Source organism: Diuraphis noxia, unplaced genomic scaffold (genome assembly GCF_037042655.1).
Source record: "Diuraphis noxia isolate RWA-SAM2 unplaced genomic scaffold, SU_Dnox_SAM2 contig0005, whole genome shotgun sequence".
Lineage (NCBI taxonomy): Eukaryota > Metazoa > Arthropoda > Insecta > Hemiptera > Aphididae > Diuraphis > Diuraphis noxia.
The window spans coordinates 31,847,566-31,874,088 of NW_028301715.1; the positions used below are offsets into that span (position 1 = coordinate 31,847,566).

Below are 26,523 nucleotides of genomic sequence, written 5' to 3' on the forward strand. Positions count from 1 at the left end.
ATATATTTGTTGGCTATTATATTACTAAATTTAAATTGAATAACAAATATTAAGTCCATTATAAATATTTATAACATTTCAACCAAATTTATAGGTGCATATAATGAATTGACGAATTGTAAAAATCTAAAAAATATTATCTAAAATATGTACAAAAAAAAAATATATATATCTATATATATATATTGTACACGACGTGTACCTAACCTACGTGGCTCGGTTGATATCGCGTGTGGCTACGTGATAAGTGTTTTTTGTTTTATACAATATCTAATATACCTAATATAATTTTAATGAATGTAATACGGGTATAATACAATTGCGGTTAATAATCAAATAATTCGAATTCCATCGACGGCATACGCGTGTCTACTTATAATAATATGACACTATATGCATACGACGTGTGCATTTTAGGTACACGCGTATACACTTGGGTACAATATAAACTCGGTGAGCCAAGAAAAACGTATAAAGTGCAAAGCACAGAAGATGTGCGAGAAACTGCCATAGGGATAGGTATATACCACTATACCAGATACATGCGTAGATATGTAACGTTACTTACGAAACGCGTATAATATGTACCTACTTATAATATGTTTGTACGCGTAAACGGATCTTTGACATTAGTCCGGACACGTTAATGTTTGCAGTCGGCGTGTCGTAATAATACTATAATTTACGTTTTTGCGATGTTTCTCCCGCGAACATGACGAAGCTCCCGCGTCGCGTTGACTATAAAACTAGTAATGGGTGTCGGTGGCACTGTAGTACGCGTAGAGCGTACCCATAAATACATTATATATTATATTATTATAACTGTTTAATAGTCTCGAAAAGAAAAGGCTGTAAACTTAATACAATATTATTTATTATAGTAATTGTTACTACGAGTTGCGACATCGCTACATAGGCATACGCGTGCATCAATTACCGCAGTGCTTCTACGAATTTCGATTGCTACAAAACGACGTTTGTTTAGATCCCGGCACGAAACTAATGTGTGAATATTATTCCGAATATTTAACATGGTTAATGATAGTATTATGGATTATAATAATATGTATGTTCATGGGCGGATAGGCTATTTTTGGCCTACCGGAAAATTTTAAAAAGGGGCCTCCACATGAAAAAAAATTTAATAATACATGATATTAAAGGGCCCCATTACCGAAATACAAAGGGGGGCCCACCGGGAAATGCCCGGTTGTCCGGTAGGCCTATCCGCCTATGTGTTTGTTTAAAGCGAATTGCGAGTATTTTAAGATATATAAACAATTTATAATTTTAAAATAAGTACTCATAATTCGCTTTAAAATAAAAATATGATAAAAAACCTACGAGAAGCCCTCCATAGTAATGTAACCTTTAATTTCCATAAGAGGTTAATTCTCTAAATTTTAAACTAACTGAGCTAAACATGTTGTGCTGAGCGTAAAATGTTCTATGTTTATGCACTTGCAAGACAGAATCAACACATGCGGGTATTGCGTTTTAATATTTTACCCATCATAATTAGGAGGTATGAATAGTGTGATATAGCCATATAGGTACATTATACAAGGAAGCGGCGATTTTCTTTTGACATCCTGATTTTAGGAATTTCCAGTTACCAGGTACCAGGTTTATGTATTACTTAATATTATGACCTTGTTTTCAAAATTACCTACCTAGGTATAAAGAGGTATAGATTTTCATCTAATTTCAAAGAGTACATACTGCGCGCAGTGCGCACGTCTTTCTTTTCAAATGATCATTATTGCTTTTATTTTATGTGAATTGCAGATGATATATTTTATAACGTGTTGATGTATTTAAATTTAAATTTGAACAAATAGTTTCTACTGAGTTATTTAGCTGTATGTAAGTACTTTTTTCTTAAGAATAATAAACAAATAGACAATAATCCATAGTATTTTTTATTTTTTTACTATTATGTGTTATATACAAATTTATTATTACGGTTACAATAAAATAATATAAACACAATAAATATATAATATATAAAGACAATTATCTACTTCTTTAAGCCGAATCTTGTGATGAAGTAGAGTAAGAGATAGTATAATAGATTTAGTGTTTGGTAGGTATCGGGATTTTATAATTTATGGTTAGCTGTATACCTATCAACAAACAACGTCAGTATTTAAAAAAAATAATCATTAGTCTAGGTAACAATTTACAGTTAAATGACACACTCTCATAGAAAGGAGTTTGAAAATGTAGTCCTAAAGAAGGTACTTAAAACTCTTAAATATCCTAATTTAAATAAATGTTTAATGATGGGCAACCTTTAAGTCCATCAAAGGCGCTATTCGTTATACCCACCTAGTACCCAATGCCTACCGATATCCCTTTACAACAAGCTACAAAAATAATCGACGATTATTATTAAATATTACCTACCTTTAAGGCTTTATTTACTTATCACGTAACACTATGGACCCACCCGAAACGAGAGCATTTATTGTGAATTTATCATTTACAACAATTTTCTCATAAATTATTATAAAATATTATTATATTATATTATTATAAATTATTACTATATCTCTATATTTAATATTACCTATGCTTTTATAATATATTATTATACGTCATGTATAAAATCTAAAACAATTTATTATTATCGAGTATCGATTAAATAGTGTATAGGTACTTAATTTTTTCGATCAGTGATTATTCTGACCTTGCCACGCATTAATATTTTTTATATTATTTATTTATTTAATTCGACAAACTATGTAGCACCACTATTTTGTATCGACCATCACATAAGCAGAAGTTAGGAGCTAAGGTGTAGGCAATTTATATACACGCTCTTAGAATATTTTTATTTTATATGGTTGAGCACAATTTACTACTTGCCTTCACTTGTAAACATCTCACTGGTAGTCTTCACTGGATATTCAAGTATGCGTTTTACAAAGTTTTTAAAGAGCAAAAGGTTATAAATTATATCCATAAATTCCACTTTGGAATACAAGCTTTAATTATTTATGAATGTACCTAACCTACATAATACCTTATTAAATTTTTTATATGATAGGTCTATGTAATTTTTAAAAATAAAACTATGCGTCTATGCTTTAGCATGAAATAAGGTTTTCTAAATTATAGTCTATACAACCTTCAAAACAAATTGTTTATAATTTACTTACATTTTTTATAAGTTAATTTATTAATTTCAACAGTTCATTTGTAGATATGTAATATTGCTTCATCAAAAATTTATTTAATACTTAAGAGCATTGCATTGTAATTTGTGGTCATTAATTTCAATAGAATAAAAAATGAATTTTTTCAGTTTTTAAATTATGTCATAAAGAATACCTATGAACTTAAATACTAGTTAATTACAGACTATTACTATATCTCTCTTACAAGTAGAAAATAGTATTTAGCCACTAAGAATTAATAGCAATAAAAATTTTTTCTTTTGGTGAAAAAAATTAAAAATTGTATTTTAATACAAAGAAATTCGATTCAATTTGTTTAGTATGTACTATGTACAATAAATATATGATAAAAGTGCAAAATATATTTACATAAATGAACATTTTTCTTTAATATTTAAAAAAACTAAAATTAAAACATTACCTAGTTTAAATTATTAGCCTTATACTTCATCATTTTAACTCAACTGAATAATTTATCTTATTCCATTTGGTTAAATCACTAACTTACACGGGAGATAGACAAGGTATTGGGCCACCGAGTTTTAGTTTTTTAACCAGCCTTAAAATTCCCATTTCCAAATAAACATTTCTAAATTAATCTAGATTTTATGTAGTGCACCAAGGTAAATTAATGTATTTTAATTTTTGTTGTAAAATAATTACCCAAACACTTACGATCAGCCTTTTTTTTTAGCAACCCATCAAGATTTTCTCGGTACCTTGTCACTTCAATCTGGGCATGCTAACTTAATATTATTAAAATGTATTAATGAAATACATGCATTCATTTTATAGATTACTCAACACCAGTTTTGTTGAAACACTGTAATGATCAACAAAAAATACAGAGGTCCCATTAACTCAAATTTTGTCTTGCCAATTTGAATGTTTGCTAGTCATGTTCAAGTTACATAGGTGATTCAAAAAAATTGTACTTATTACCTTCAAATTATCATGACTGTATAGTATGATCTGTATTATATATTTAATTGCTGGATGTTTGTAATTTAGTGTGCACTACTTAATTAAGTTGGTCGAAAATCCAAATGCAATTTTATTATTGTTAGATTATTAAGCATAAATAATAAATACCCATTTTAATAATTAAAATCTTATATAGCTGCTTGAATTTTAAGATTAAAAATAATTTAATTTATTGATACAAAATTGCAAAAAGAACTTTAGTTTTTATTTAGAATTAAATTAAATGTTAGTAAACTTCCAATCATTTAATAGAGAAATTGCTAAAAATATTACAATCGACAAAACAAATATTTTGAAAAGCTAAGTTAGGTTCAACTCAAAATAATAACTTTGCCTTATGACTTTTCTTACAATTTGTAGATTAGAGCAGACATTTTATTTTATACTAGTTCGTTTCATACCTACAATATTATATTTTTTGATAATAAATACTTAAATTCTCATAAATAAAACCATATAATAAACAAAATCATGTTCCATTTACCATGTATTATCTTATACTAAGAATTAATATAGGATAAGGATATTAATACTATAAATAAAATCACCAAAGATGCAGTAAATATAGGGTTTTTATTGATGTCAACACAAATCATAGTTTAAAAACAAAATTCAAGCAATACTGCTGGCATTTGACGCGATCCTAGGCCATAAATCTGCACATTCTTTAGCTACAGGACCAGTAATAGCACTCCCTAAATTAAAATAAAAGATATAACTAAGTGTTTAAATAAATATAAGAATAAATGTATTAATCACCTTTCATTTCGCCTTTGTTGTTGACTATCACCCCGGCGTTGTCTTCAAAATACAAAAACACCCCATCCTTCCTTCTAAAAGGTTTCCGCTGTCGAATGACTACCGCAGGCATAACTATAATAAATGGTAAAATAATTAATACACATGTTACATTTAAACTTAAAAGATGACCAACAAAATGATATGTACCTTTTTTACGGAGTTCTGGCTTTCCTTTCTTCACAGTCGCCACAATCATGTCTCCCGAACCAGCGGCTGGCAAACGATTCAAACGACCTTTAATGCCCTGAACGGCGATTACAAACAAGTTCTTTGCACCTAGTAATTACACGTGACGAAAATTAGTATTTCGTTACAATATTAAACCTAAAATTATACTTACCAGTGTTATCAGCACAATTGATGACGGCGCCGACTGGCAAACCGAGAGATATTCGGAACTTGGCTCCGGCGGAACCACCACGTCCTGAAAAAAGCACATTAATTCATTATATTTACAAACATAACCTAAGGCGTGGATGGCCGTGATGGCGGACAAACGCGTGTATATAAAGTACGACCGAAAAACTCAAGATGAACGGTAAGGCGTCAACACGCTCAGCCGTTTGAAGCACGAACTCAGAAGTTTTTACCGATTTGACCGCAAAAAAATAAATTAATGTTGCTAACATGAGTCAAAATGACTTACCTCTTTTGGACATTGTGGTGTGCTATACGCGCTAGATCAAAACGAAAAATACAAACGAGACGATTCGAGTCTCGAGAATGATGTGAACACGCACGAGATAACCTAACAACACGGCAGCCGAAAAGAAAGACGGAATCACTCTCGTCGCAGTGACGGCAACCGTACGCCTCGAAATATCTCCCCCACCGACGGATTCTCAACGCGAGCGCCATCTGTTCTACGGAAATCTATCATCCACTAATGTGTGAGCGCGCGAACACTGCTATTATTCAAACATTTCAATAGCGATGGGCAACAATAAAAAAAAATTGTTACCGAATGGCGAACATCTGTATTGTACCACAACACAATTAATAATTTGTATCATTGAACAACAATAAATCATTGTTGTTAAATATGAACAATGAATATTATTGTTATATCCATCGAATGACATAATTTTTTCGAACTTGCCAAGCCGCATTTTTTTTATAACATCCGTTCAAACGACTTACTCACAGAAAATTTTAGTGGATTTAGCATAAAGTAAATATTAGGTACCAGTGAAAAATTGTTTATTCATATAGAATACTAGGTATCCCACACACACGTAAATATCTGTTGTACCTAAAAAAATACTAAAAATGCAAGACTGGGCTTTAATGAGTTAATAAGTAAAAGTTTTATTTCGTCATTATTAATCATAAGAAATTACATTAAGAAGTTTTCAAATGTTCACGATGACATGGAATATATAGGTACTCAAAATGAATTTGCTGGTTAATTTGATATATATTAATCATATTTCATATTTATAATTATTGTCTTCATTAATACGAGTTTTATTTCGGTTAATAATGTCTAAGTTTTTCTGTCTGGTATTTTACCATGAATCACTAGCTATTTAGTTTCTAAATGGCATACAATAATTGTACAAATAGCCAATAGGTATCTTTAATTAATTAATTAAGCTATTATTTTTTATTGATTTATAGTTTTAATCTGCAGAAAATTTGAAAATATATTTTATATACCTATTTCATGTTATTGTTATGGACGTTAAACATTTATCCTTAAAATCATAGATTTATTCACATTATGTGAAAAAAAATATTTTCAAAAATGTTACATAATATTTATTTTTTATAAATAACTCAGTTACTATTAACACAATTATGTTGATTCAGTTAAATAATTTTATACATGCAGGTTCATCTTAATAGGTACTAAATTATTCGACTCTTATAAAAGCCAATCATGTCCATCAATAATGTATAATAGTATACCCGTATAAATTTCATTTTATTGAGTACAAAATTTAAGTAGGTACGTGTGCATGCATATATATTATATACATATATTATATGTTTAACCTATATTATATACATTATACATGATAAATGTAGGTACATAAATGTATGTACAAATATTAAAAGAAAAATCTAATCAAATATTCAAACTCCAACTTGAATAAAAAACTATTTTGTATACAATTTTGTTAAACCTAATATTTAAACAGCGAACTATATCACAATAATATTTTTAATATTAACTGTAATATGTTTCAATTTTTTGAAAACATTTTAATCTTAACAAATAAATAATGTAGGCACCTATATCTAAAACATTTGAAACTGTTTGAAAGTTATAGACCATCATTTTTTTGATATCTATAGCTTTTCTGAAATTTTAAGATTTATTATAATTGTAAGGATATGAATATATAAAACAAAAATGTTTACATCAACATCATTAATAATGATAATGCACTTTTATATAACTTAGTTAATTTAATGAAATTAGTACGTACCTATTAGATGTATATATAGTTTATATATAAGTATCAAGTGTATTAGAATTTAATTTAATTAATTTTAAATATGTGGTATTAATTAAATAATTAAATGTTTAATGTCTTTAAAACAGTAGTAAAACAATGTTATGTTTATCTTTTCATTAAGTTATCATTAGGTAATATGCAAACCCCTATACCTACACCTATATAAATAGATAGCTGAGCATTACTTTAACTGATTTATCTAAAATTTATTTTATCATCACAGAATGTACTGCTGAACAATTCAAATGTCATCTTACATCGTTTTGTATCCACAAATCCTTACATTGCAACAGAATAAAAAACTGTCAGGACGGTTCGGATGAAGAAAATTGTCGTATGTTAAAAAACACAAAAAAATCAAAATTTAGCTTGGAATTCGCCACACACAAATGTGTCACATGTCTAGCGTCAAATTATTTTTACTCACTTTTTGTATAATTACCATAATATACGAGAATAAATCTATTTGATAATATAATATATAAATGTAATTATATTATATAGATATATATCAATTGATTAACCACACGTCCACACAACAAATATTTAGAGCTACTTATCACTTATAAGTCATAAGTATAGTTTCGCACTAAACATTAGAATAAAATTGCTATTTTAGCTTTGTGCGTTGCATATTTATATGTAAAAGTACCTAAACATCTTTATGTATAAGGTTATACATAATATAATGGCACTTGTCTTAAAGTACGAAATATATTATTGGTGGTGTTTTAAATTTTAAAAAATTGGGATGTATATTTAGTATTTTCACTCGTCATATGTGTTATAATTTTAATGTCATAATACATTTGATATACTTGCACTTGATGCTTTATGGAAAACGTTCGTAATTGTGTATTGTCCAGTATATGCTCCGGGTTAAATGAAACATTTATGTTAACAAGTTGATTCTAATAAAAAATTTTAATAATGTTTTCAGCTGAAAAAGTTTGTGATGAAAATTCATTTTCATGCCGAAGCACAGATCAGTGTATTGACAAAAAAAAAGAATGTGACCTACGCATTGATTGTGACGACGGATCTGACGAAGAAAATTGCTGTAAATAATACATTTTTCTATGAATTACAATGATATATATTTTAATATAATTAAAATGTATACGTTTAATACAATTTATGCATCTAATACAATTGCAGAGTACACTGTAAATATATTAATTTATTTAACAGCTGCAGAACACACATTTTTTCAAAAAATATTTACTTTTATGAACAATTTTATAGACATTACATTTCAATACTAATATATTTTTATTACCATTCGATCGCTTTAACTTAACCCTTATGATTGCTGGTAGAACGTAGAACTACTATCAATCTTTGATTTTTAAATGACAATTTAATTTTTTATTTCATAATTTGAATCATTAATATCTATAGGTTAATATCAATATTAATCGAGTAGTATGTTTTTATTTATTATAATTTAAAGTTTAAATATGTGTAGTAAAAAACTAAAAACTATATGAGCATATCTGGCAAGGTATACCATGTGAAATTTGTTCTCCACTAATGACTTATCTGTTTGTCCAAACTTAAAATGTTTTTTCACGGTTTAAAACTATATTTATAAATAGTATTAATACTTATTAGGTATACGGTTTATATTGTAAGTATCTACTTATAAAATAACACACGTTCTTAACATGTTTAGATTCATCAATACCTACTATATTTAATATTTATCGGTTTTTTTTTATTTTATTTAAAACAATATATTTTTACTTAAACTTAAAATTATTTTTTTATTTTTTTTTAATAGTCAGTCCAAAATGTTTATCACACAGCCGTCAGCCACAGTTCTAATTTCCAATTGCTACATAATAATATGCTTATACTTACCTATATTTTATTAAGTTAAATTTTTTTTCAGCTAATTGTGGTCCTGAAGAATTCCAATGTCACAATGGTAAATGTTTATCCATCGACAAAAGATGTAACGGGAAACCTGAATGCAGTAACGGCGAAGACGAAGTAAATTGCGGGATACCGGGCAGTGACAATTTACCCAGTTTTGGTACAGGTACTATAAATTATTATACACTTCTTACAATATTTATAATCTTCTTCATTCTTGTATAGGAAGTCAAATTATTATATATTATTGAATATCCCAATCCCAATTATAAAAACAAACTGTTACCTATAGTTTTATCATTTTAACGGTTGTTGTCGCTTTCTAAAAATAACACTGGTGTAGAAATATCATGTCGCACTTACATATTTTACAATGTACTACATGAAAATGTACTTGTAATATAATAATTGTACTTATAAAATGGCTTTTCACCAAATGCACATAAACTTCATACCATCTACGCACATCTATTTAGTTCGGTGTAGTTAATAATAAACCACAAATAAAATATAAGCAACACTCAACAAAGCTTTGTACCTATAGACACTATAGTATATTACAAATGTTAGTCATATAATTTTATGCTAACAAGTTTTAATAGAATATTAAGAATTTTCTTTAATTTTATAGTTTAGGGATTTCAAGTAACTCCATACAAATATTATTATAATACAATATTACAATAGAAACACGCATCATGTGTCAAAAACACATTTAAATTCTAGTAAAATCAGAATATTTAAGTTTAAATAAAAATATTAATAGGCATGTTTAAATTTGAAAATACTTGACTATCGAAAGACAATAATATATACCTTGATACGTATATTAGATTTGTGCACAGTTTTTATTATCTAGATATTAAGTGAAACTTAATATAGAAAATGAACTTATTACACACTAAATATTGCTTACTTTTGGGATGAACTATTTAGTTAAGAATCAAACGACGATACTAATAAACATGTGTTTATATTTGGTTTTATGTAAAATATAAATACTAAATACTAATTTCCAGACAAAACTATGGGAATTAAGTTTGATCAAAATCGTTGAAAACTTTACTGAAGCATGACCAAAGATATTTTGGATAATACAAAAATTAAAGGCAAACTTGAATACATGAAATACAAAAAGTGCTTATTTTTAAAACTGTAATCAATATTTTATTGAAAAATTTGATTATAGAAAGTTCCCTCCGACATTCTCTAGTTTGGAAAGTCTACCAGTAATGTAGATATAATGGCCTACACAAAACTCCTTAGAAATTTAGTTCTAAAATGGTACATTATTATACTACACTTGAAAACAATTATCACGAATATTGAAAAGAAAGTAGATTCTTCGTTTTCGTTATTTAGGATATAGGTATAATTAAAGTAAAAAATGTATTTCATAATTAAGATTTGATGACAGTTTAACAGTTTTGTATAAATTAATGTTTTGGTTTTTAAATAACCTAAGGTTAGGTTAACTTTTTAGTAACCTAATAAGTTACTGGTTTATTGTTTACGTGTTAAGTGTCTTTTATGTCTAAAACGTCTAAAACCAATATACTTATTAATAAGGTGAATATTTAACATGGGTTGAAGTGATGAACTGTGTTTAGGATAAAATCTAGTGAACTTTTAACCATTATCTTACCTATATTACCTTACATTATTTTTAAATTCCTTACATCATATTGTGTACTTCAGGCTTTATGAATTTGAGTAAAGGTATTAATAACTAATAATATACAATAATATTTTTAAATACATGCTACACAGAATGTAAAAATATATTTTGTATATTAATCAAAAATTAATATTTGTTTTCTTATTCTTTTAATTACTGATTAATGATAATGATTTCTGAATATCTGAATATCAAAAGAATAAACTAACGTCATTGAATCAATCATTAAATACTTATTCTGTTTCCCACAAAGATATTTATATAGTAATTTTGATAATTATTACGCAAACACATTAATTCCTTATAGTTTATATAGTATAGTAACAAATTAGGTTATTGTCATTATTGTTTTAGGTATTTTTTACACGGCTCGCGGCTTACACAATATATACGTGACAGTAAACCATAACTTATAGACGTATTATAATATTATTATTATTAATATGTGGCCATCGCCACCGTACTTACATGATGCAGGCTATAATTCATAAAAAAAAAAAAACAGTAACAATAGTTCATTAGATTTTGTCCTGCCTGTGTATCACTTCATCTAGGAAATATATATCCAGATGAATATTATATGTTATTATAACACAAGTTATTGACATATTATAAAATAATATTGTTATATCAATAAATAACATGTTATTTAATTTAATACAATTTAATACATTATCAATTAATTAACATGTTATTTTCAATGTTCACGTTCTTAATATTCTAATGCTTTTCTTGTGGCACGCTTGATGTATAGACCCCATGCTCGCACCTTGCGCTGAATCAGATTTCACATGTGCTGACTCGAGTTGCATACCCTTATCGAAGTCTTGCAACGGTCGTCCGGATTGTCCGGACGCAGAAGACGAGCGGAATTGCACAAATGGTAATAATATTAACAATAATAATACGACAGTTTTTTTTTAAATTTTATTTTCTTCGCAGTCATTAAGCGCGCACACCAGCTATAAAATCTATAATATATATAAATTATAAACTATGATGGATAACAATAAACTAAATTTAATTTTCAAAATATATAAAATACAGTAATAATTTTTATAACTTACAACCGATATATATTATAATTTATAACTATATTATAATATACCTATATACATTATTAAAGGGCAGCGCTTTTTTCGTTATTATTATTTTTTGCTTGTATTCTAGTAGTTATGTGATATATTGTTGTATTTTTGTTCTGTGGCTTTTTGTGTACTACTATCATGTAGACAGACCATCGTTATCGTCTGCAAACACTAATCAGGCGTCGTCAACAGCCGACATACCGCCTCCTGCAGTCGCCACAGTGTGTTTTTCCAACGAGTTTCAATGCAATGACGGCGGTTGCGTGAGCAGCGATTACCGCTGCGATCGTATTAACGATTGTAAGGATCAAAGTGACGAATTGGACTGTGGTAAGTACGACCCACTGACGAAGCACGTCGGTCGTCTCCGTCATTGTGGTACACGACCACGACATTTAGCTTGGGTGGACCTGCTAAATTGGTCGAATTCGATAAGAGCTATAGGCTTTGACGTCGGGCTTATATTATATTGTAACTGTGTTCAAGTATTGCGTAATGTAAAGACAACAACATGTTTTTTCTTCCATTTAACTTTATAATATTCTATATTTACTCGCTTGGAGCAATGAGAAGGACAACAATGTTTTGAATAATAGAGGAAAAAGTATTTTTTGGTACACACACATATTGATGAAGTCCAATCTGGGATAGCCTTATTGGAACACGAACAATAATTAAATTTCAGCTTTTGTTCGACTTTTTTTCTTAATAGACCTAACTAAACAAAACTCTACGAAATAAAATTTGTTTTTAAAAAGTTCGGAATATATGTTAAATGTATATATGAACAATGAACATATTTTTATTTTATTTTAAAATGGATACAAAAAAATGTTTGTACGTTATTCATATTTACAGTCACGTACAACAAATACAATTTGAATTAAACTTTGTAACTTTAAGTAAAATCCAATATTTGTATTACTTAACTTAAGTTTATTTTTCTGTTTATATTTGTTTTTATGATCCATACATATTTGACTTACAATATAAACTCCAATTACTTAGGTGTACCTAATATTAATCAAAATTAAAATAATATCAGACGGATAGTCCAGTTTCCTATATCATTCAATCTAAAAATAAAACTTAAAAATCGTCCAAATTATCATTAACATAACAAATTAATTTAATTTCACCAATAAGTAATATTTTCCGCACGTTCGTTCATTATCTATAAATACTATGTATAGGTATTGTCATACAACTAATACTACATTATGACTTTATGAGTACATCACATTTAAAATGCTTCTCTCCAGAAAATAAATCCTTTTAAAATTGCATGGAATTAAATACACCTGGTTGAGATGGGAATTGTATTTAGATTTAATAAATAGCATATTATGTAGTTAATATCTAAATAAACAGACCATTTTGTTATTATTACATTATTGTATACAGTTACTAAATAATAATAATAACAACAATTCTCCATCAGCATCTCATTCATAATAATTAGAATATCATACATCGTTATTCATTTTTAATTTGTGTATATTAGTTTTTTAATGTTTTTGCCCACAGCTCCCGCAGTTCCGACAATAACGACCCCCAACGTCACTAATATCGCTACCACCACTGAATTATACCCGCAGTATCAAAATCCTTCTGTGTTCGTGACCTGCAACTGGAACGAATTTGCTTGCCGCAACGGTCGGCAGTGCGTCCCGAAATCGGCGAAATGCAACAACAACTACGAGTGTCAAGACTTTTCGGATGAAGACAATTGCTGTAAGTTTAAGGTTTAACACATACACAGGGGAAACAACTGACTACTAAATAATAGTGTGACACTCAAAAGTTTACAAAATTAAAAACTCCCATGTCTCGATAATGATGTTTTATAAAAGTCCTGAATTGTTGATCTCTGAAATTAAATTGTATCTAATTATGGCTATAATCTGACCAAAATCTAAAATTTATTTATTATTATTGACGACTTCATACCTAGTTACATTATTAAATTTGTATAGTATACATTATTAATTTTTTATAGTATATTTTTGTTTTATATATTGCACATTTTATACTTTATAAATTATTTTGTTTTCTCATCAGTTCATGTTGATAATGTTTATCTTATTTTAATCATTTTTATTGATTTTTCTCTCAATAGATAAAAAAATTATTTTTATCGATTATTATGACTCATAAAAAAATTTTTTTTTAGATGGAGCTCCAGATGGTTTAAATTTAAAAACATATCCAAACGAACAAACCATTAAAGAAAGTAAGTCAAATCTTATATCTTTGTTATGAATTTATATTTTAAATTTACCTATTGTATATATTTGTACATACTATATTTTGCTGAAAAATATTCAATCTGTAATACAATTATACTTTAATACACCTTATCATAATGAACAAAGTCGCACATAATAGTCGACACCTGCAACTAAAATAGTTCATTATGATGACATATTTTTAAAAAATGTATGTTTTTTCTGGAATGCAATTAACATATTTTGCATTTAATATCTGTATACTAGTATTAACCAGCTATATTGCACAATATTGCTAAATTTGCACAAATCCTAAAATAAAAAAATAAAATTATTTAATCGTATCTTTTTAGAAACTTGATTTATTTAGGTTAGATTTAGTAAATTATGGTAAATATAAATAATATTATTGTTTTTTAAGATATGAAAACAACACCTAGTATAATAAAAATGTGTATATACAAATAAAAAAATAGTAAATTATAAAACAGTTATATAAATTATTATCTAATTATTTCAAATTTGACAACAAAATATTATTTCCACTGTTATATAGTTGTTTACTCAAAATAATGATATTTACGTTAGTATTTATTGTTAAATGTTATTGTTATTGTTAACATAACTAAATAGGTATAGTTATCGTTTAACAATTAATATTAATTCAATTTTGTATTTTTGTTTATTTCCCAATATGCACTCTATTTTTGATTTCTTCTTACTAGACTCAAAAGGTAAGACCATTTTTTTGGATATTTCTCGGGTGTTTGATTTCTGAATATTTTTCGTATGCATTACTATGCTGAATATCATGCATGTCTGGGACTCTTACAATTTGAATCACAAAACATGTAGATAATATTAAAGTTATTTAACAGTTTTACTGCATGACAATCATAAATGCATCACAACAATACACATAATGAAACTGCAACATTATGTTTGTATTTTTATTATGACGTATTGTTTGTTTTTAAGACTTTTGCATGACAGTTATTTGAATCATCAATCAATACAATTGTCTATTATAAGAAAGATGTAAACTAATATAAGTACATTTAAGTCTATTAAAACAAATAGTTTTGAAAATTTTTACACAATTTCCATTGAATGTTGTATGAAGAATATATAAACCAAATATATAATCAAAATTAAACATAACGTTAGAGAAATTAAATGATCATCTAGATCAGGGCTCCTCAACCTTTTTTGTTATATGTATAGGGCTCCTAAATTTAATGTAAAACTGTCAAGTCCCCCCCTAACAATTTTATTATTATTTAATAATAGAAATTTAACATTAGACTTTATCTATAATGGTTAATCATTATATGGTTGGTTATAATATTATAAGTTTTAACTAAATAACCGTAAATATTTTAAATTAAATAAATATTTCAAGGCCCCCTTCCAGGTTGAGAAGCACTGATCTAGATGACCATTTATATATTTAATCAAAATAATATATAAATAACAATTAACAAATATTTCCATGTTACATGCCTGTTTTACTATCTTTAAAGTTATTGCTTATCATAATATCTACTCTGTAAGTTAATACTAAATTCACTACTTGGGTGTAAAAAATTATATTACCATTATTATAAATAAATTATTATTATGAATATGAGGTATTAACAAAATATCATTACAGAAATAATTTAATTCTCTATCTTAATGATTTTAAAATAACAATTTCTTAGCACTTAAGTACGAAAAAAATGTTTGTAATATTTAAATCTAATTCATAATTAATAATCATAGTTATTTACTACCTAGGTCAATTTATTTTACTGTTTTATTATAATATTGCTTATAATGGTGAAATAACATTTGATTAGTGATTACTCGAAACATTGTATATAACAGTATTATAGATATGTGGTCATTTGATATTTGCAGTAATATAAGCAGATTGTATAGATATAATATTGACAATTGTATAATGATGGTGGTCAATGCGTCAATGGAGTTCATTTTTTTTTTAAATAATAATTTTTAAAACCATATATCACATAAAAAATATTTCTTTTTATTATACAATTTGTATATAAAATTTAAATTTTAAATTTTCACGAATACATTAATATCATGGGTCTGTTATAAATGGGGGATTTATATATCAAAAGCGGCCAAGCGGGAATCCCCCATAATTTGTGATGTCTGGATTTAAGATCTTAATGATTAACATTGTATGAAAGTAATTTTATTTTTAAATAACAAAATTATAAAATTAAAATATTTAGTTATATATATATAGATAACTTAAATCATTAATTATAATTATCTAGTAGATAATATCTACCTATATAATTGATGTTTTCTGTATTTTAATAATATACTTAACTATTTTTAGTATTCATCGCTTATAAATCTTTATTTAGTATTGCATGTTGTTCGCGTGTTATTCGCATGTTATTTTTGGTTTGGGTTTTTTATTTAAAATAATAATTATATTTTACATTAATGGACAACTATATTTCTATTCATTGCGTAGACAGAGAAGTAGTATTTCAATGCAGAGATGAAGGTCCTCTGAGAGCACCTGTTAGATGGTCTCGAGGCAATGGACTGTATTTACCTCATGGATCTAGAGACATTGGAGGTCGATTAGAAATGCCTAATATTAAGGTAAATTTACATTTACTTATTATTCTTCATCACTTCAAATGCTAATCTGTTTAAAATGATAAAGGTTGAACACAGTGGTACATACGTGTGCGAGGCAATTGGTTTCTCAGCTTCCGACCCGGGATCCCGCGTATCTGTCTTCCTAAAAGTAGAACCATGTAAGTAAAACATCTAAACATTATGATGCTTTTAAATTTAAATAAAAAAAAAATATACTTATCGCATACAAGCTGCACGGAAACACAAAAATGTAATACCAATTATAAATAGTAAATGGAAATTTGGTTTACCTGCAACAAGAAATTTTAATATTAATCGCTACTCAGGTATGTACATAATTGAGCCAAAATTCATAGGTACTAAATATTTTGGTTTTATTATGTGTATTACTATAAAATGTATTTTTTACTTTGCTGGCATTTTTATTTGATCTAAATGTAAGTAGATTATATCATTTTAAAATTGTAAAATGTCTGAATTATGGAAATATATATATATATAGGTGCATTTATAAATTAAAGTACATCTATTGACTATTGTGTTATTTAGTAAACCTATAGGCTATGACCTATTTAAATTATCTTTAATTTAAAGGGTTATTAATAATTTCATTTCATATGTATATTCAATATTCGTTTTCTTAAGGATACCTATGTATATATAATTACAGATATAAATTTCACGCATGCATATTTTTAATGTTTTAATGTTTAATATAATATTTGTGATTTATACTTCAGGGATTGATGTAACGGTTCGGCCTTTAGAAGCTTGTGGTTTAAATGAAGCTACGTGTTCTAATAAACAATGTATATTAAAGTCAAAAGTTTGTGATGGTCAAATAGATTGTTTAGATGGATCAGATGAAACCCGTTGCAGTATGTTTAGATTTAACTAAAAATACAAACATTTATACGTAAACATTTTTTTAAATATTGTCATTTTCAGACATGTTTGGATGTCAACCCAACGAATTCCGCTGTAGTAATAAAAAATGTATACTCAAAACTTGGGTGTGTGATGGTCAAGATGATTGTGGAGATAATTTTGATGAGCAAAATTGTGATCAAAAATTATCGGGTGTGTAATGAACATATATATTATATATATATAAATTAATGTAATCTACTGATACAAGTTTTGATATACACATCTATACCTACTGTACTGTAGATATTGTACAATTGTAACTAATTATTTATAAGTAAAAAAATTGAAACACTATTTTACTAAATGTTTCATCATGTTATAGATTCTCGCTGTTTATACAGTGAATTTGAGTGCAGAAATAAAGAGTGCATTCCAAAATCATTTCAATGTGATTCTCAAAGTGATTGTTCAGATGGAAGCGATGAAATTGGTTGTCGTAAGTAGAATAATGTGTATACATTGTGTCATTGTTATAATTATTATATTTCAATATTTTTTTTTTTAAATTTAGTTCCAGTACAATTTCAAACTACACCACCTCCTTTGATAACACTTGAAATTGGTGATGTGTTCATAACAACATGCAAAGCTGTTGGTGTACCAACTCCCGAAATATCATGGCGATTGAACTGGGGCCATGTTCCAACAAAATGTGAAATGACTAGTGTTAATGGATTTGGTACACTCACTTGTCCTGATATTCAGGTATAATTCTTATATTATAAAACAAATTTTTGCATACACTTTTGTTTTAAACTTAGTTTAATATGCATCTCTTCTATGGATTTTAGGAAGCTGATCAAGGTGCATACAGTTGTGAAGGTATCAACATACATGGGTCTGAAATAGCAGTTCCAGACACAATATTAGTTGTAAAACGACCTAATTTAATTCAACCAACCACATGCCCTAAAGGAACCTTTAATGATGTAGCTTTATCTCAAAATGATTGTATCAACTGTTTTTGTTTTGGAATCTCGAGTAATTGTAGGAGTTCCAAACTCTTCAAGATTCAGGTTTGAAAATCTCACTTGTGTTTATTTTGATTAATATAATTTAATATTTTGTTTTTTCTAGAATGCACCATCATTGAATCAACTTAAAATAGCTAATGTTTATATAGAATCTTCTTCATTTAGAGTAGAAATACAACCAGCAAGTTCTACTGCTCATCAAATAAATGTGAATGGAAATGAAGCTTTGCAAGTGTTTACAGTTAATAATGCTTCAAGGCAATATGAAGATACATACCCATACTTCAAATTCCCAGAAAGTTATTTAGGCAATCAGCTTAAATCCTATGGGGGTTACATAAAATATGTAGTTAGGTATGAGGGAAATGGAGATACAATCACATTCACACCAGACATTATTTTGATTGTAAGAAATTTCATTTTTAGTTTATAAGTTTTAATGAATAATAAATAATTCTTTATATTTTCACCAGGGAAATGGTGTTAAACTTATGTATTTTGGTCCAGAAATACCAGTAGGCATTGACACAGTTGTATCAGCTAGATTATTTGCTGATGTTTGGAAAAAAGAAAGTACTGGTTTCAGTTATTCTGATAGATTAGCAACCAGGGAAGAAGTTATGATGGTTTTAGCTAATGTAGAAAATATTTTAATCAGGTATCTATAATATATTCCATTAATATATTTGCCCATAAAAATGTTGATTAATATATTATATTAATTGCTCAACAGGGGTCAATATGTTTCACAACAATCTGAAACAAACATAAAACATATAAAAATGGATTCTGCACAAACAATGAAAAATATAAATGAACATGTAGCATTTATTGAGGAATGCCAATGTCCAGCAGGTTATACTGGTCTATCATGTGAAGTTAGTATCACATCTACAATTAAATATATGAAAATATTTATTTAGTTTACTACCTATGTATATTTTTTTAAATACTCTTTCCAAAATTTTTATTATGAATCATGATTTTTAAGTCAATTATTATTTACTTCTTTAATGTTCTCATCTTGTTATGTGAATACTATTTTCATATTCACTATTCACAATTTGAACAGGTTTTTGTTTAATCTCATTATGCGTGTTTAAATATTTAATGGTATTTTAAAGAGTTGTGCTCCTGGATATATACGCAGACAACAAGGTTCCTGGTTAGGACAATGTTACAAAGAAGATACAGAAGTCTGTCCAATAGGAATGTATGGATCACCACCAAGAGGAATACCGTGCAGACATTGTCCTTGTCCCTTAACATCATCTGGCAATCAGTAATTAAAATTGTTTTTGTTTTAAATTAAAAAAATGAAACCTCTTTTCAATTATTGTCTCTATTAGATTTGGTAAAGGTTGCTACCTAGACACTGATGGGTTACCGACATGTAATTGTGTTGATGGATATGTTGGGCGAAGGTGTGAACAATGTGCCTCAGGATATTCAGGAAATCCTTTACAACCAGGAGATTATTGCAAGCAAGGTAAACAAACTAAAAAATAAGATTACCATTAACGGTAGGTATACTACTGTATTCACACTTTATAATATATTATTTTTTAGGTATATGTGATGTAGCTGGTTCAATATCACCATTCCCTGATGAGAGTACAGGAAAATGTGTTTGCAAGGTAAGTCTTATTCATTTTATATTTCTGAAACAATTAAAAATAATTATGCTAATTTTTATTTGCTAATGCTGTCTTATTTACTGACACTTGTGGTAAGCATAACTTATAATTGTTGTAATAAGATGTTTTTTCAATTTTTTAGTTTTAACAAGAATAAAAAAAAAATCATAAAGTATTAATAATTTATTTTTTATTAACTTCTAATTAGGATTATACAACTGGTGATTTATGTAACCAATGTAAGGCTAACACGTTCAATATTGCACCAGACAATCAATTCGGTTGCATAAGCTGTTTCTGCATGGGTGTATCCAATCAATGCACCAGTTCGAGGCTGTATAGACAAGAGGTAAATGTTAGCTATTTGACCGATGAGATTTTTCACTATGTACACAAACTTATAATGTATAGGTACATGCAACATTTGCTAGAACCAACCAAGACATAAAATTAATTCAGCGTAAAAACTTTGTTCCGTTGCCAAATGTAGAAGTGGATTCAAGCACTAGAGAACTTGTTTACAGAGACTTTCCACCAGGCAGTCAAGAAGTATAAATAATCACTGTTAAATGCTGTATTTACTAGGAAAATATTTTTTATATGCAATATTATTATTAGGTTTATTATTGGCAATTGCCTCCGCGGTTTCTGGGAAATAAAATAACATCATATGGTGGTTCTCTCAGTTACATCTTAAGACATGTTCCAGTTCCAGGTGGTCAATCTTCCAAAAACAGTGCACCAGATATTGAACTCATAAGTGTAAATATTCAAATAATTTTTTCTAGCAAAAACATTTCCGTTGTCATTGTTTGTTTTAAAATTTCAGGAAAACAAAATCCGATTATTACATTATAGTCGTGAAAACGTAGAACCAAATACTTTAAAATCCACTTCAGTTAAACTATTAGAACAAAATTGGCAACGACCAGATGGTCAGGTTGCAGATCGCGAACATTTATTAATGGCCTTGGCTGGTTTGAAATTCATATTAATTAAAGCAACTTACACAACTGGTACTAGAGAAGTAGCGTAAGTATACTTTTAGTGGCTATACAGTAGTAAAAACATATACTTTTTGATGTTATTATTGATTATTATAATTTTATATACAGAATACAATCAGTTACGCTTGAAATCACTGATTCATTCAATACTGGAAAAAATAGAGCTGTTGAAGTGGAAGAATGTTTGTGCCCAGAAGGTTACAAAGGTCTGTCATGTGAAGATTGTGCGGTGGGATACACGAGAAATGGCCAAGGTCTATATTTAGAAATATGTGAACCATGTACATGTAACGGTCATTCAAACCATTGTGATCCTGATTCTGGAATTTGTGTTGTAAGTCATATACTGAAAATTAAGTATAATTAATTATTAACTATGATGTATACTAATAAATTTTTAACTTACAGAACTGTCAAAATCATACAACGGGAGATACATGTAATGAGTGTTTACCTGGTTATACAGGTAACCCACTAAAAGGCGTACCATGTGAACCCAATGAAGAGATTTCTGTCTGCGATTGTGATTCTCGGGGAACTTTATTACCTTGTCAGGATGATAGATGTGTTTGCAAAGTACAGCTAAATTTATAATTAAGTAATTAATAAATAGAAAAAATATTCATAAATAATCAACATTTATAGACCAATGTCGAAGGACCTCGTTGTGACCGTTGTAGACCTGGTACATTTGACTTGTCAGAAAATCATGTAGAAGGATGTTTAGAATGTTTCTGTTCTGGAGTCTCTCAAAACTGTTATCCTTCCAATTTATTTATTACTCAAATTCCAATGCAGTTATTTGGACAAAGTCATGGTTTTACTTTAACTGATAGGTATTTATAATTTATTTATATAATTTTAAATTTTGTTGTTCAGAAATTAAGCTAATTGAAAAAATTGTCTTACTAGTACTAGAAATAGGTTCATTAAATCTGGCTTTACAACTGACGTGTCTAGAAACGAAATTGGGTATGACTATACTCCTAATCGTGGCGAACAACTATTTTGGTCATTGCCATCTTCTTTTACAGGAAATAAGGTATTAAATTATATTTACATGAAAATTATGTATTAAACCATAAATACATAATAAAAAAAATTTAAGCACAATTATATGGATTCTTATTAAATTTAGATTACATCCTATGGAGGTTTTCTTAACTGGACCCAACGCTATACCGCATTTCCAGGTTCCACAATACGTGATGACACTGACATCATACTTGTTGGAAGTGGAATATGGTTATTTAAATCAAATGATAAAAAAGTTTTACCAGGCGAATCTACCGTATATATTTTCACCTTTTAACTAACTATTATAGAATTGTATACTTGAATATGATTTTTTCATAGGTACTAAGTACTCATTTAGTAGAAAAAGGTTGGCGTCGATTAATTTCTTCAGGACCACAACCAGCATCAAGAGCCGAATTTATGAAAGTACTTTCATCTATTGAAGCTATCCTAATTCGTGCGATACATGCTTCTCAGACAAATATAACTTACCTTAGTGATGTAAGTTTAGATACAGCTATTGAATCGGAGACTGGTGGTGAACGATCAACCAGTGTTGAAATATGCAGATGTCCAGTTGGTCACAGAGGAACATCATGTGAAGTATGCAAAATAATCTGTTACAAATATACAGTACTCTTAATTAAATTATTTTTCAAATTAGATATGCAGCATTGGATATTACAAGAACATCAATGACCAATGCACAAGATGCCCATGTAATGCTAACGAAGAAAGCTGTTCACTAGGCTCAGACTTAAGAGTCACTTGTAATTGTCTCTCTGGATACACCGGGCCTTCATGCAATACTTTAGGTAATACATATATTTTATAATGATAGTATATTTTTCATATTTTTCAGCAAACACAAGGATATTTTAATCACGTTTTTGAGAATACTGGATACATGAATTATTTTGCACATATAAAAACACTGTTATTTTAGTGCTTAATTCTAGATCATTAAATCAAATAGCTTAAATTTTTCCAAATATCAGCTAAGTAGCTTTTGAAAGCAAATATGGGTTTTCCAAAAACTTAACAGGAGGTGCCTAGCGCACATTTATTGGTACCTACAGATTAAACATTAAACAACAGTATTATTATTTATTATCAATAGTGGTCTGTAGCTTAAGTAATGACAAACAGTTAACACTTGGACAAATTTCCGCATTGACATATTCTAGCGTTATACCAAAAAAACATTAATTATATTAGTTCTTCAAATTTAGATCTATAAGGAACCATAGACAATTTTTTAATTTTAAGCAATTTGACAATTATAATTTCAATATAATACAATTCTTTTTTTGTAAAAGGAGGGAGTGTTATTTGAATTTGACGTATAATTTAAAAAAAAAATGAAAACTAATAAGTTACATACACCTGCAGGCAACACTCTTAGAGTTCAGTTAATAACATGAAAAAATTATAAAAACAAACCCTAAATATAACTACCTAAAAATACTTCTAATATATCAGGAATATTTTCTAAATTTAGTGTTGCAATAACTAATACATTTTTATGTGCAGTTGATAATAGACAAACAACCACAACCACAACCAGAAAACCACCACCTCTTCCACTACCAGAAATTTATATTCAAATATCTGAGCCAAAAATCGAAATTGTTGAAATAGGAAATACTGTTACATTACACTGCGCTGCCAATTCTCGTCGTTCACAAGTACAATATTATTTATTTTTAATTTCTTGAAATAACTTGTAACATATTTTGCATTTATTCTTATAGAAAATCAGTATAACGTGGTCAAAAGAAAATGGATATTTACCATCTGACCGTACACAAGACAATGGGTCAGGTCATTTATATATAACTAACGTAGAACCTTCAGATAGTGGAGTGTATATTTGTACAGCATCTGATGGATATTCATCTTTCAGTGACAAAAAAATACTGAGAATAGCAGGTTAGAATGTCAACATGAATGATTAGTTTATAAATTTGTATAATAAAGTTGTTTAGCTATTTATTCAAAAAAAATAGTAATAATTTTAATTTTAAATTGTATAACTTATTTCTTTTTAATATTAGATCGAACGACAACGACCAGCAGACCGATACCAAGTCAACCAGATATTTATATCACAGTTTCAGACCCATCGATTGAGATCGTGGAAATTGGTAGTACTGTAAGGTTTAGATGTGATGCCAGATCTAGACGTAATCGGGTAAAATAAATTTTTTTTTTAACTTATACATTAATTTAAATAACAAAATTCATAATAATGTATGTAAATATTTGTTCAGCCTGTTGTGTTAAAATGGACAAGAGAAGGCGGTAGTTTACCTGTAAATAGAGCAATCGATAATGGATCAGGATATTTGCTATTTACAAATCTTGACACATCAGATTCTGGAGTATATGTGTGCACTGCTTCTGATGGTTATTCTGCAATCAGTGAAAAGAAAACACTTGCTGTTGGAGGTAATAATTTACATTCATTTATTTATTTATTTTCATGTAAAATGTAACATGTACAAATATTTATTTTAATTCCATGCTCTCGAAATAGAATTTCGTCTGGATGTAAAAACTATTGGTAAAATTGATACGTGTATTTCATAATTTTAATGCAAAAATGTATGTATTTAAATTATAATTGTATTAATTAAAATATTTGTATCTAGGTGGAACAAATATTATTAAGCCAACTGTTGAAATCAGACCTAAATACCTAAAACTCGTAGTTGGTGATCCAGCTGAATTCATTTGTCAGTCTCCTGGAGCGCCTACTCTCGAATGGTATAGAGGATTAGATCAACAGTTCAACCCATCTGTGAGTTATTTATAGTAAATTATAAATAAGTAATATAATTACTAAATCATTGATTTAAATTTAGTACGTTTCTGCGGATGGTGTGTTCCGTATCCCAGCAGTAAAGCAATCTGATCAAGGTTCTTATTTCTGTAGAGCAACAAATCAAAATGGCGAAACTGATTCGCAAAGAGTCACAATTTATATTGAACGTAAAATTAAAACATTATGATTATTTTTAACTGCGTAAATTAATATTTGTACTTTTATTAAAATAGCTTCCCAAAACGTTATAAATGGATCAAATGATTTATTGTCGCTGACAATAGATCCACCTCAATACTCAGGGCCTGGTGATGTTGTACGTCTTCAATGTACCATTTCAGATGAGACTCAGTATGGTGTTAAATGGTCAAAAATAGGAAATCAACCATTGCCATATGGATCTGAACAAAGTTCAAGTGGTCTTTTGACTCTTCGCCGTCTTAAACCTTCCAACTCTGGTGTATACGTATGCTCAGCAATTTCATATAGATCTGGAGCGATTGAATCGGAAGTAGAAGTACCAGTCAATATTGTGCAAAGAAGGTAAATATAATTTGTTGAACAAACAACTGCATAAAATTGAAAAATAACTTTGGATTTTTGTTCAATAAAGAAATCCCCCAAGTTTACGCATTGAACCAGACAAGCAAATAGTTCCACAAGGTACCCTCGCGGAAATCAGATGCCTGTCGACTACTGATCCCAATCTTCAAGTACAATGGTTTAAAATCAATGAAAATTTAACTCCTAATGTTCAGGTATATATATACAATTGTTGAATTGTTCATTTATATTTTTATTCTTTGTCCCCCATGATAATAGAATCATTTTGTTTCACATACGAGTTATTAGTACATATTGCCTCACGGAAAAAACTAGATAGCTGGTTAAACAATTTTTATAGTTGAACCAACCATAACTTAGAGTTACATATGTGACAACAATAATTATTATTGAATGTACTAAATGTATATGGTTAAATTATTTTAGTTGGTTTAACCACACAATTTTATACTATTTTTTAACAATACTTATTGATTGATGTAACTATATTATAAAGTTATTATCTACTATATTTTGTAATTGGATTAACCAACAATTATAGTTTATACCTACATTGTTTCCAAGTAGTACAAATAACTTATTAAATAGTTACTTTTATAATGTTTTAATAGTTGGCTTAAAACTATTTTATG

The 26,523-nt window shown here is 28.1% G+C and overlaps 2 protein-coding genes across 8 annotated transcripts in view; one reads left to right on the forward strand and one right to left on the reverse strand.

The window, feature by feature from the left end:
• Positions 1-26,523, forward strand: part of trol (terribly reduced optic lobes) — a 169,312-nt gene that overhangs the window by 123,871 nt on the left and 18,918 nt on the right. For 3 of the 7 annotated variants that reach the window (XM_089228212.1, XM_089228215.1, XM_089228217.1), the window contains 39 exons: positions 7,656-7,766; positions 8,373-8,492; positions 9,327-9,476; positions 11,743-11,871; positions 12,221-12,406; positions 13,604-13,810; positions 14,250-14,309; positions 16,802-16,935; positions 17,000-17,093; positions 17,676-17,813; positions 17,884-18,015; positions 18,188-18,301; positions 18,377-18,570; positions 18,657-18,881; positions 18,943-19,245; positions 19,313-19,497; positions 19,573-19,717; positions 19,964-20,121; positions 20,189-20,328; positions 20,409-20,476; positions 20,685-20,825; positions 20,888-21,025; positions 21,095-21,238; positions 21,306-21,508; positions 21,592-21,817; positions 21,892-22,059; positions 22,129-22,319; positions 22,396-22,525; positions 22,622-22,774; positions 22,840-23,103; positions 23,165-23,315; positions 24,034-24,188; positions 24,255-24,432; positions 24,558-24,694; positions 24,774-24,951; positions 25,155-25,303; positions 25,368-25,494; positions 25,561-25,870; positions 25,941-26,085. In XM_089228212.1, coding sequence (XP_089084338.1) covers positions 7,656-7,766; positions 8,373-8,492; positions 9,327-9,476; positions 11,743-11,871; positions 12,221-12,406; positions 13,604-13,810; positions 14,250-14,309; positions 16,802-16,935; positions 17,000-17,093; positions 17,676-17,813; positions 17,884-18,015; positions 18,188-18,301; positions 18,377-18,570; positions 18,657-18,881; positions 18,943-19,245; positions 19,313-19,497; positions 19,573-19,717; positions 19,964-20,121; positions 20,189-20,328; positions 20,409-20,476; positions 20,685-20,825; positions 20,888-21,025; positions 21,095-21,238; positions 21,306-21,508; positions 21,592-21,817; positions 21,892-22,059; positions 22,129-22,319; positions 22,396-22,525; positions 22,622-22,774; positions 22,840-23,103; positions 23,165-23,315; positions 24,034-24,188; positions 24,255-24,432; positions 24,558-24,694; positions 24,774-24,951; positions 25,155-25,303; positions 25,368-25,494; positions 25,561-25,870; positions 25,941-26,085 — 6,281 coding nt within the window. The remainder of the gene's footprint in view (positions 1-7,655; positions 7,767-8,372; positions 8,493-9,326; positions 9,477-11,742; positions 11,872-12,220; positions 12,407-13,603; positions 13,811-14,249; positions 14,310-16,801; positions 16,936-16,999; positions 17,094-17,675; positions 17,814-17,883; positions 18,016-18,187; positions 18,302-18,376; positions 18,571-18,656; positions 18,882-18,942; positions 19,246-19,312; positions 19,498-19,572; positions 19,718-19,963; positions 20,122-20,188; positions 20,329-20,408; positions 20,477-20,684; positions 20,826-20,887; positions 21,026-21,094; positions 21,239-21,305; positions 21,509-21,591; positions 21,818-21,891; positions 22,060-22,128; positions 22,320-22,395; positions 22,526-22,621; positions 22,775-22,839; positions 23,104-23,164; positions 23,316-24,033; positions 24,189-24,254; positions 24,433-24,557; positions 24,695-24,773; positions 24,952-25,154; positions 25,304-25,367; positions 25,495-25,560; positions 25,871-25,940; positions 26,086-26,523) is intronic. The other 4 variants (XM_089228213.1, XM_089228218.1, XM_089228214.1 and 1 more) reach the window with 3 other exon arrangements.
• Positions 4,721-5,772, reverse strand: RpL23 (ribosomal protein L23). Its single transcript, XM_015522462.2, has 5 exons — positions 5,614-5,772; positions 5,308-5,391; positions 5,115-5,243; positions 4,926-5,039; positions 4,721-4,861 (listed from the first exon to the last, which is right to left on the reverse strand). Exons 1-5 carry the CDS (start codon positions 5,624-5,626, stop codon positions 4,779-4,781), a joined length of 423 nt encoding a protein of 140 aa, XP_015377948.1. The 5' UTR covers positions 5,627-5,772; the 3' UTR covers positions 4,721-4,778.

What these genes read in the sequence shown, in the direction of transcription:
- RpL23 (XM_015522462.2), bottom strand. An exon ending in GCCAGAACTCCGTAAAAAAG is followed by an intron (nt 5,040 to 5,114) that starts GTACATATCATT and finishes CATTTATTATAG; the next exon opens with TTATGCCTGCGGTAGTCATT. An exon ending in CAACAAAGGCGAAATGAAAG is followed by an intron (nt 4,862 to 4,925) that starts GTGATTAATACA and finishes ATTTTAATTTAG; the next exon opens with GGAGTGCTATTACTGGTCCT.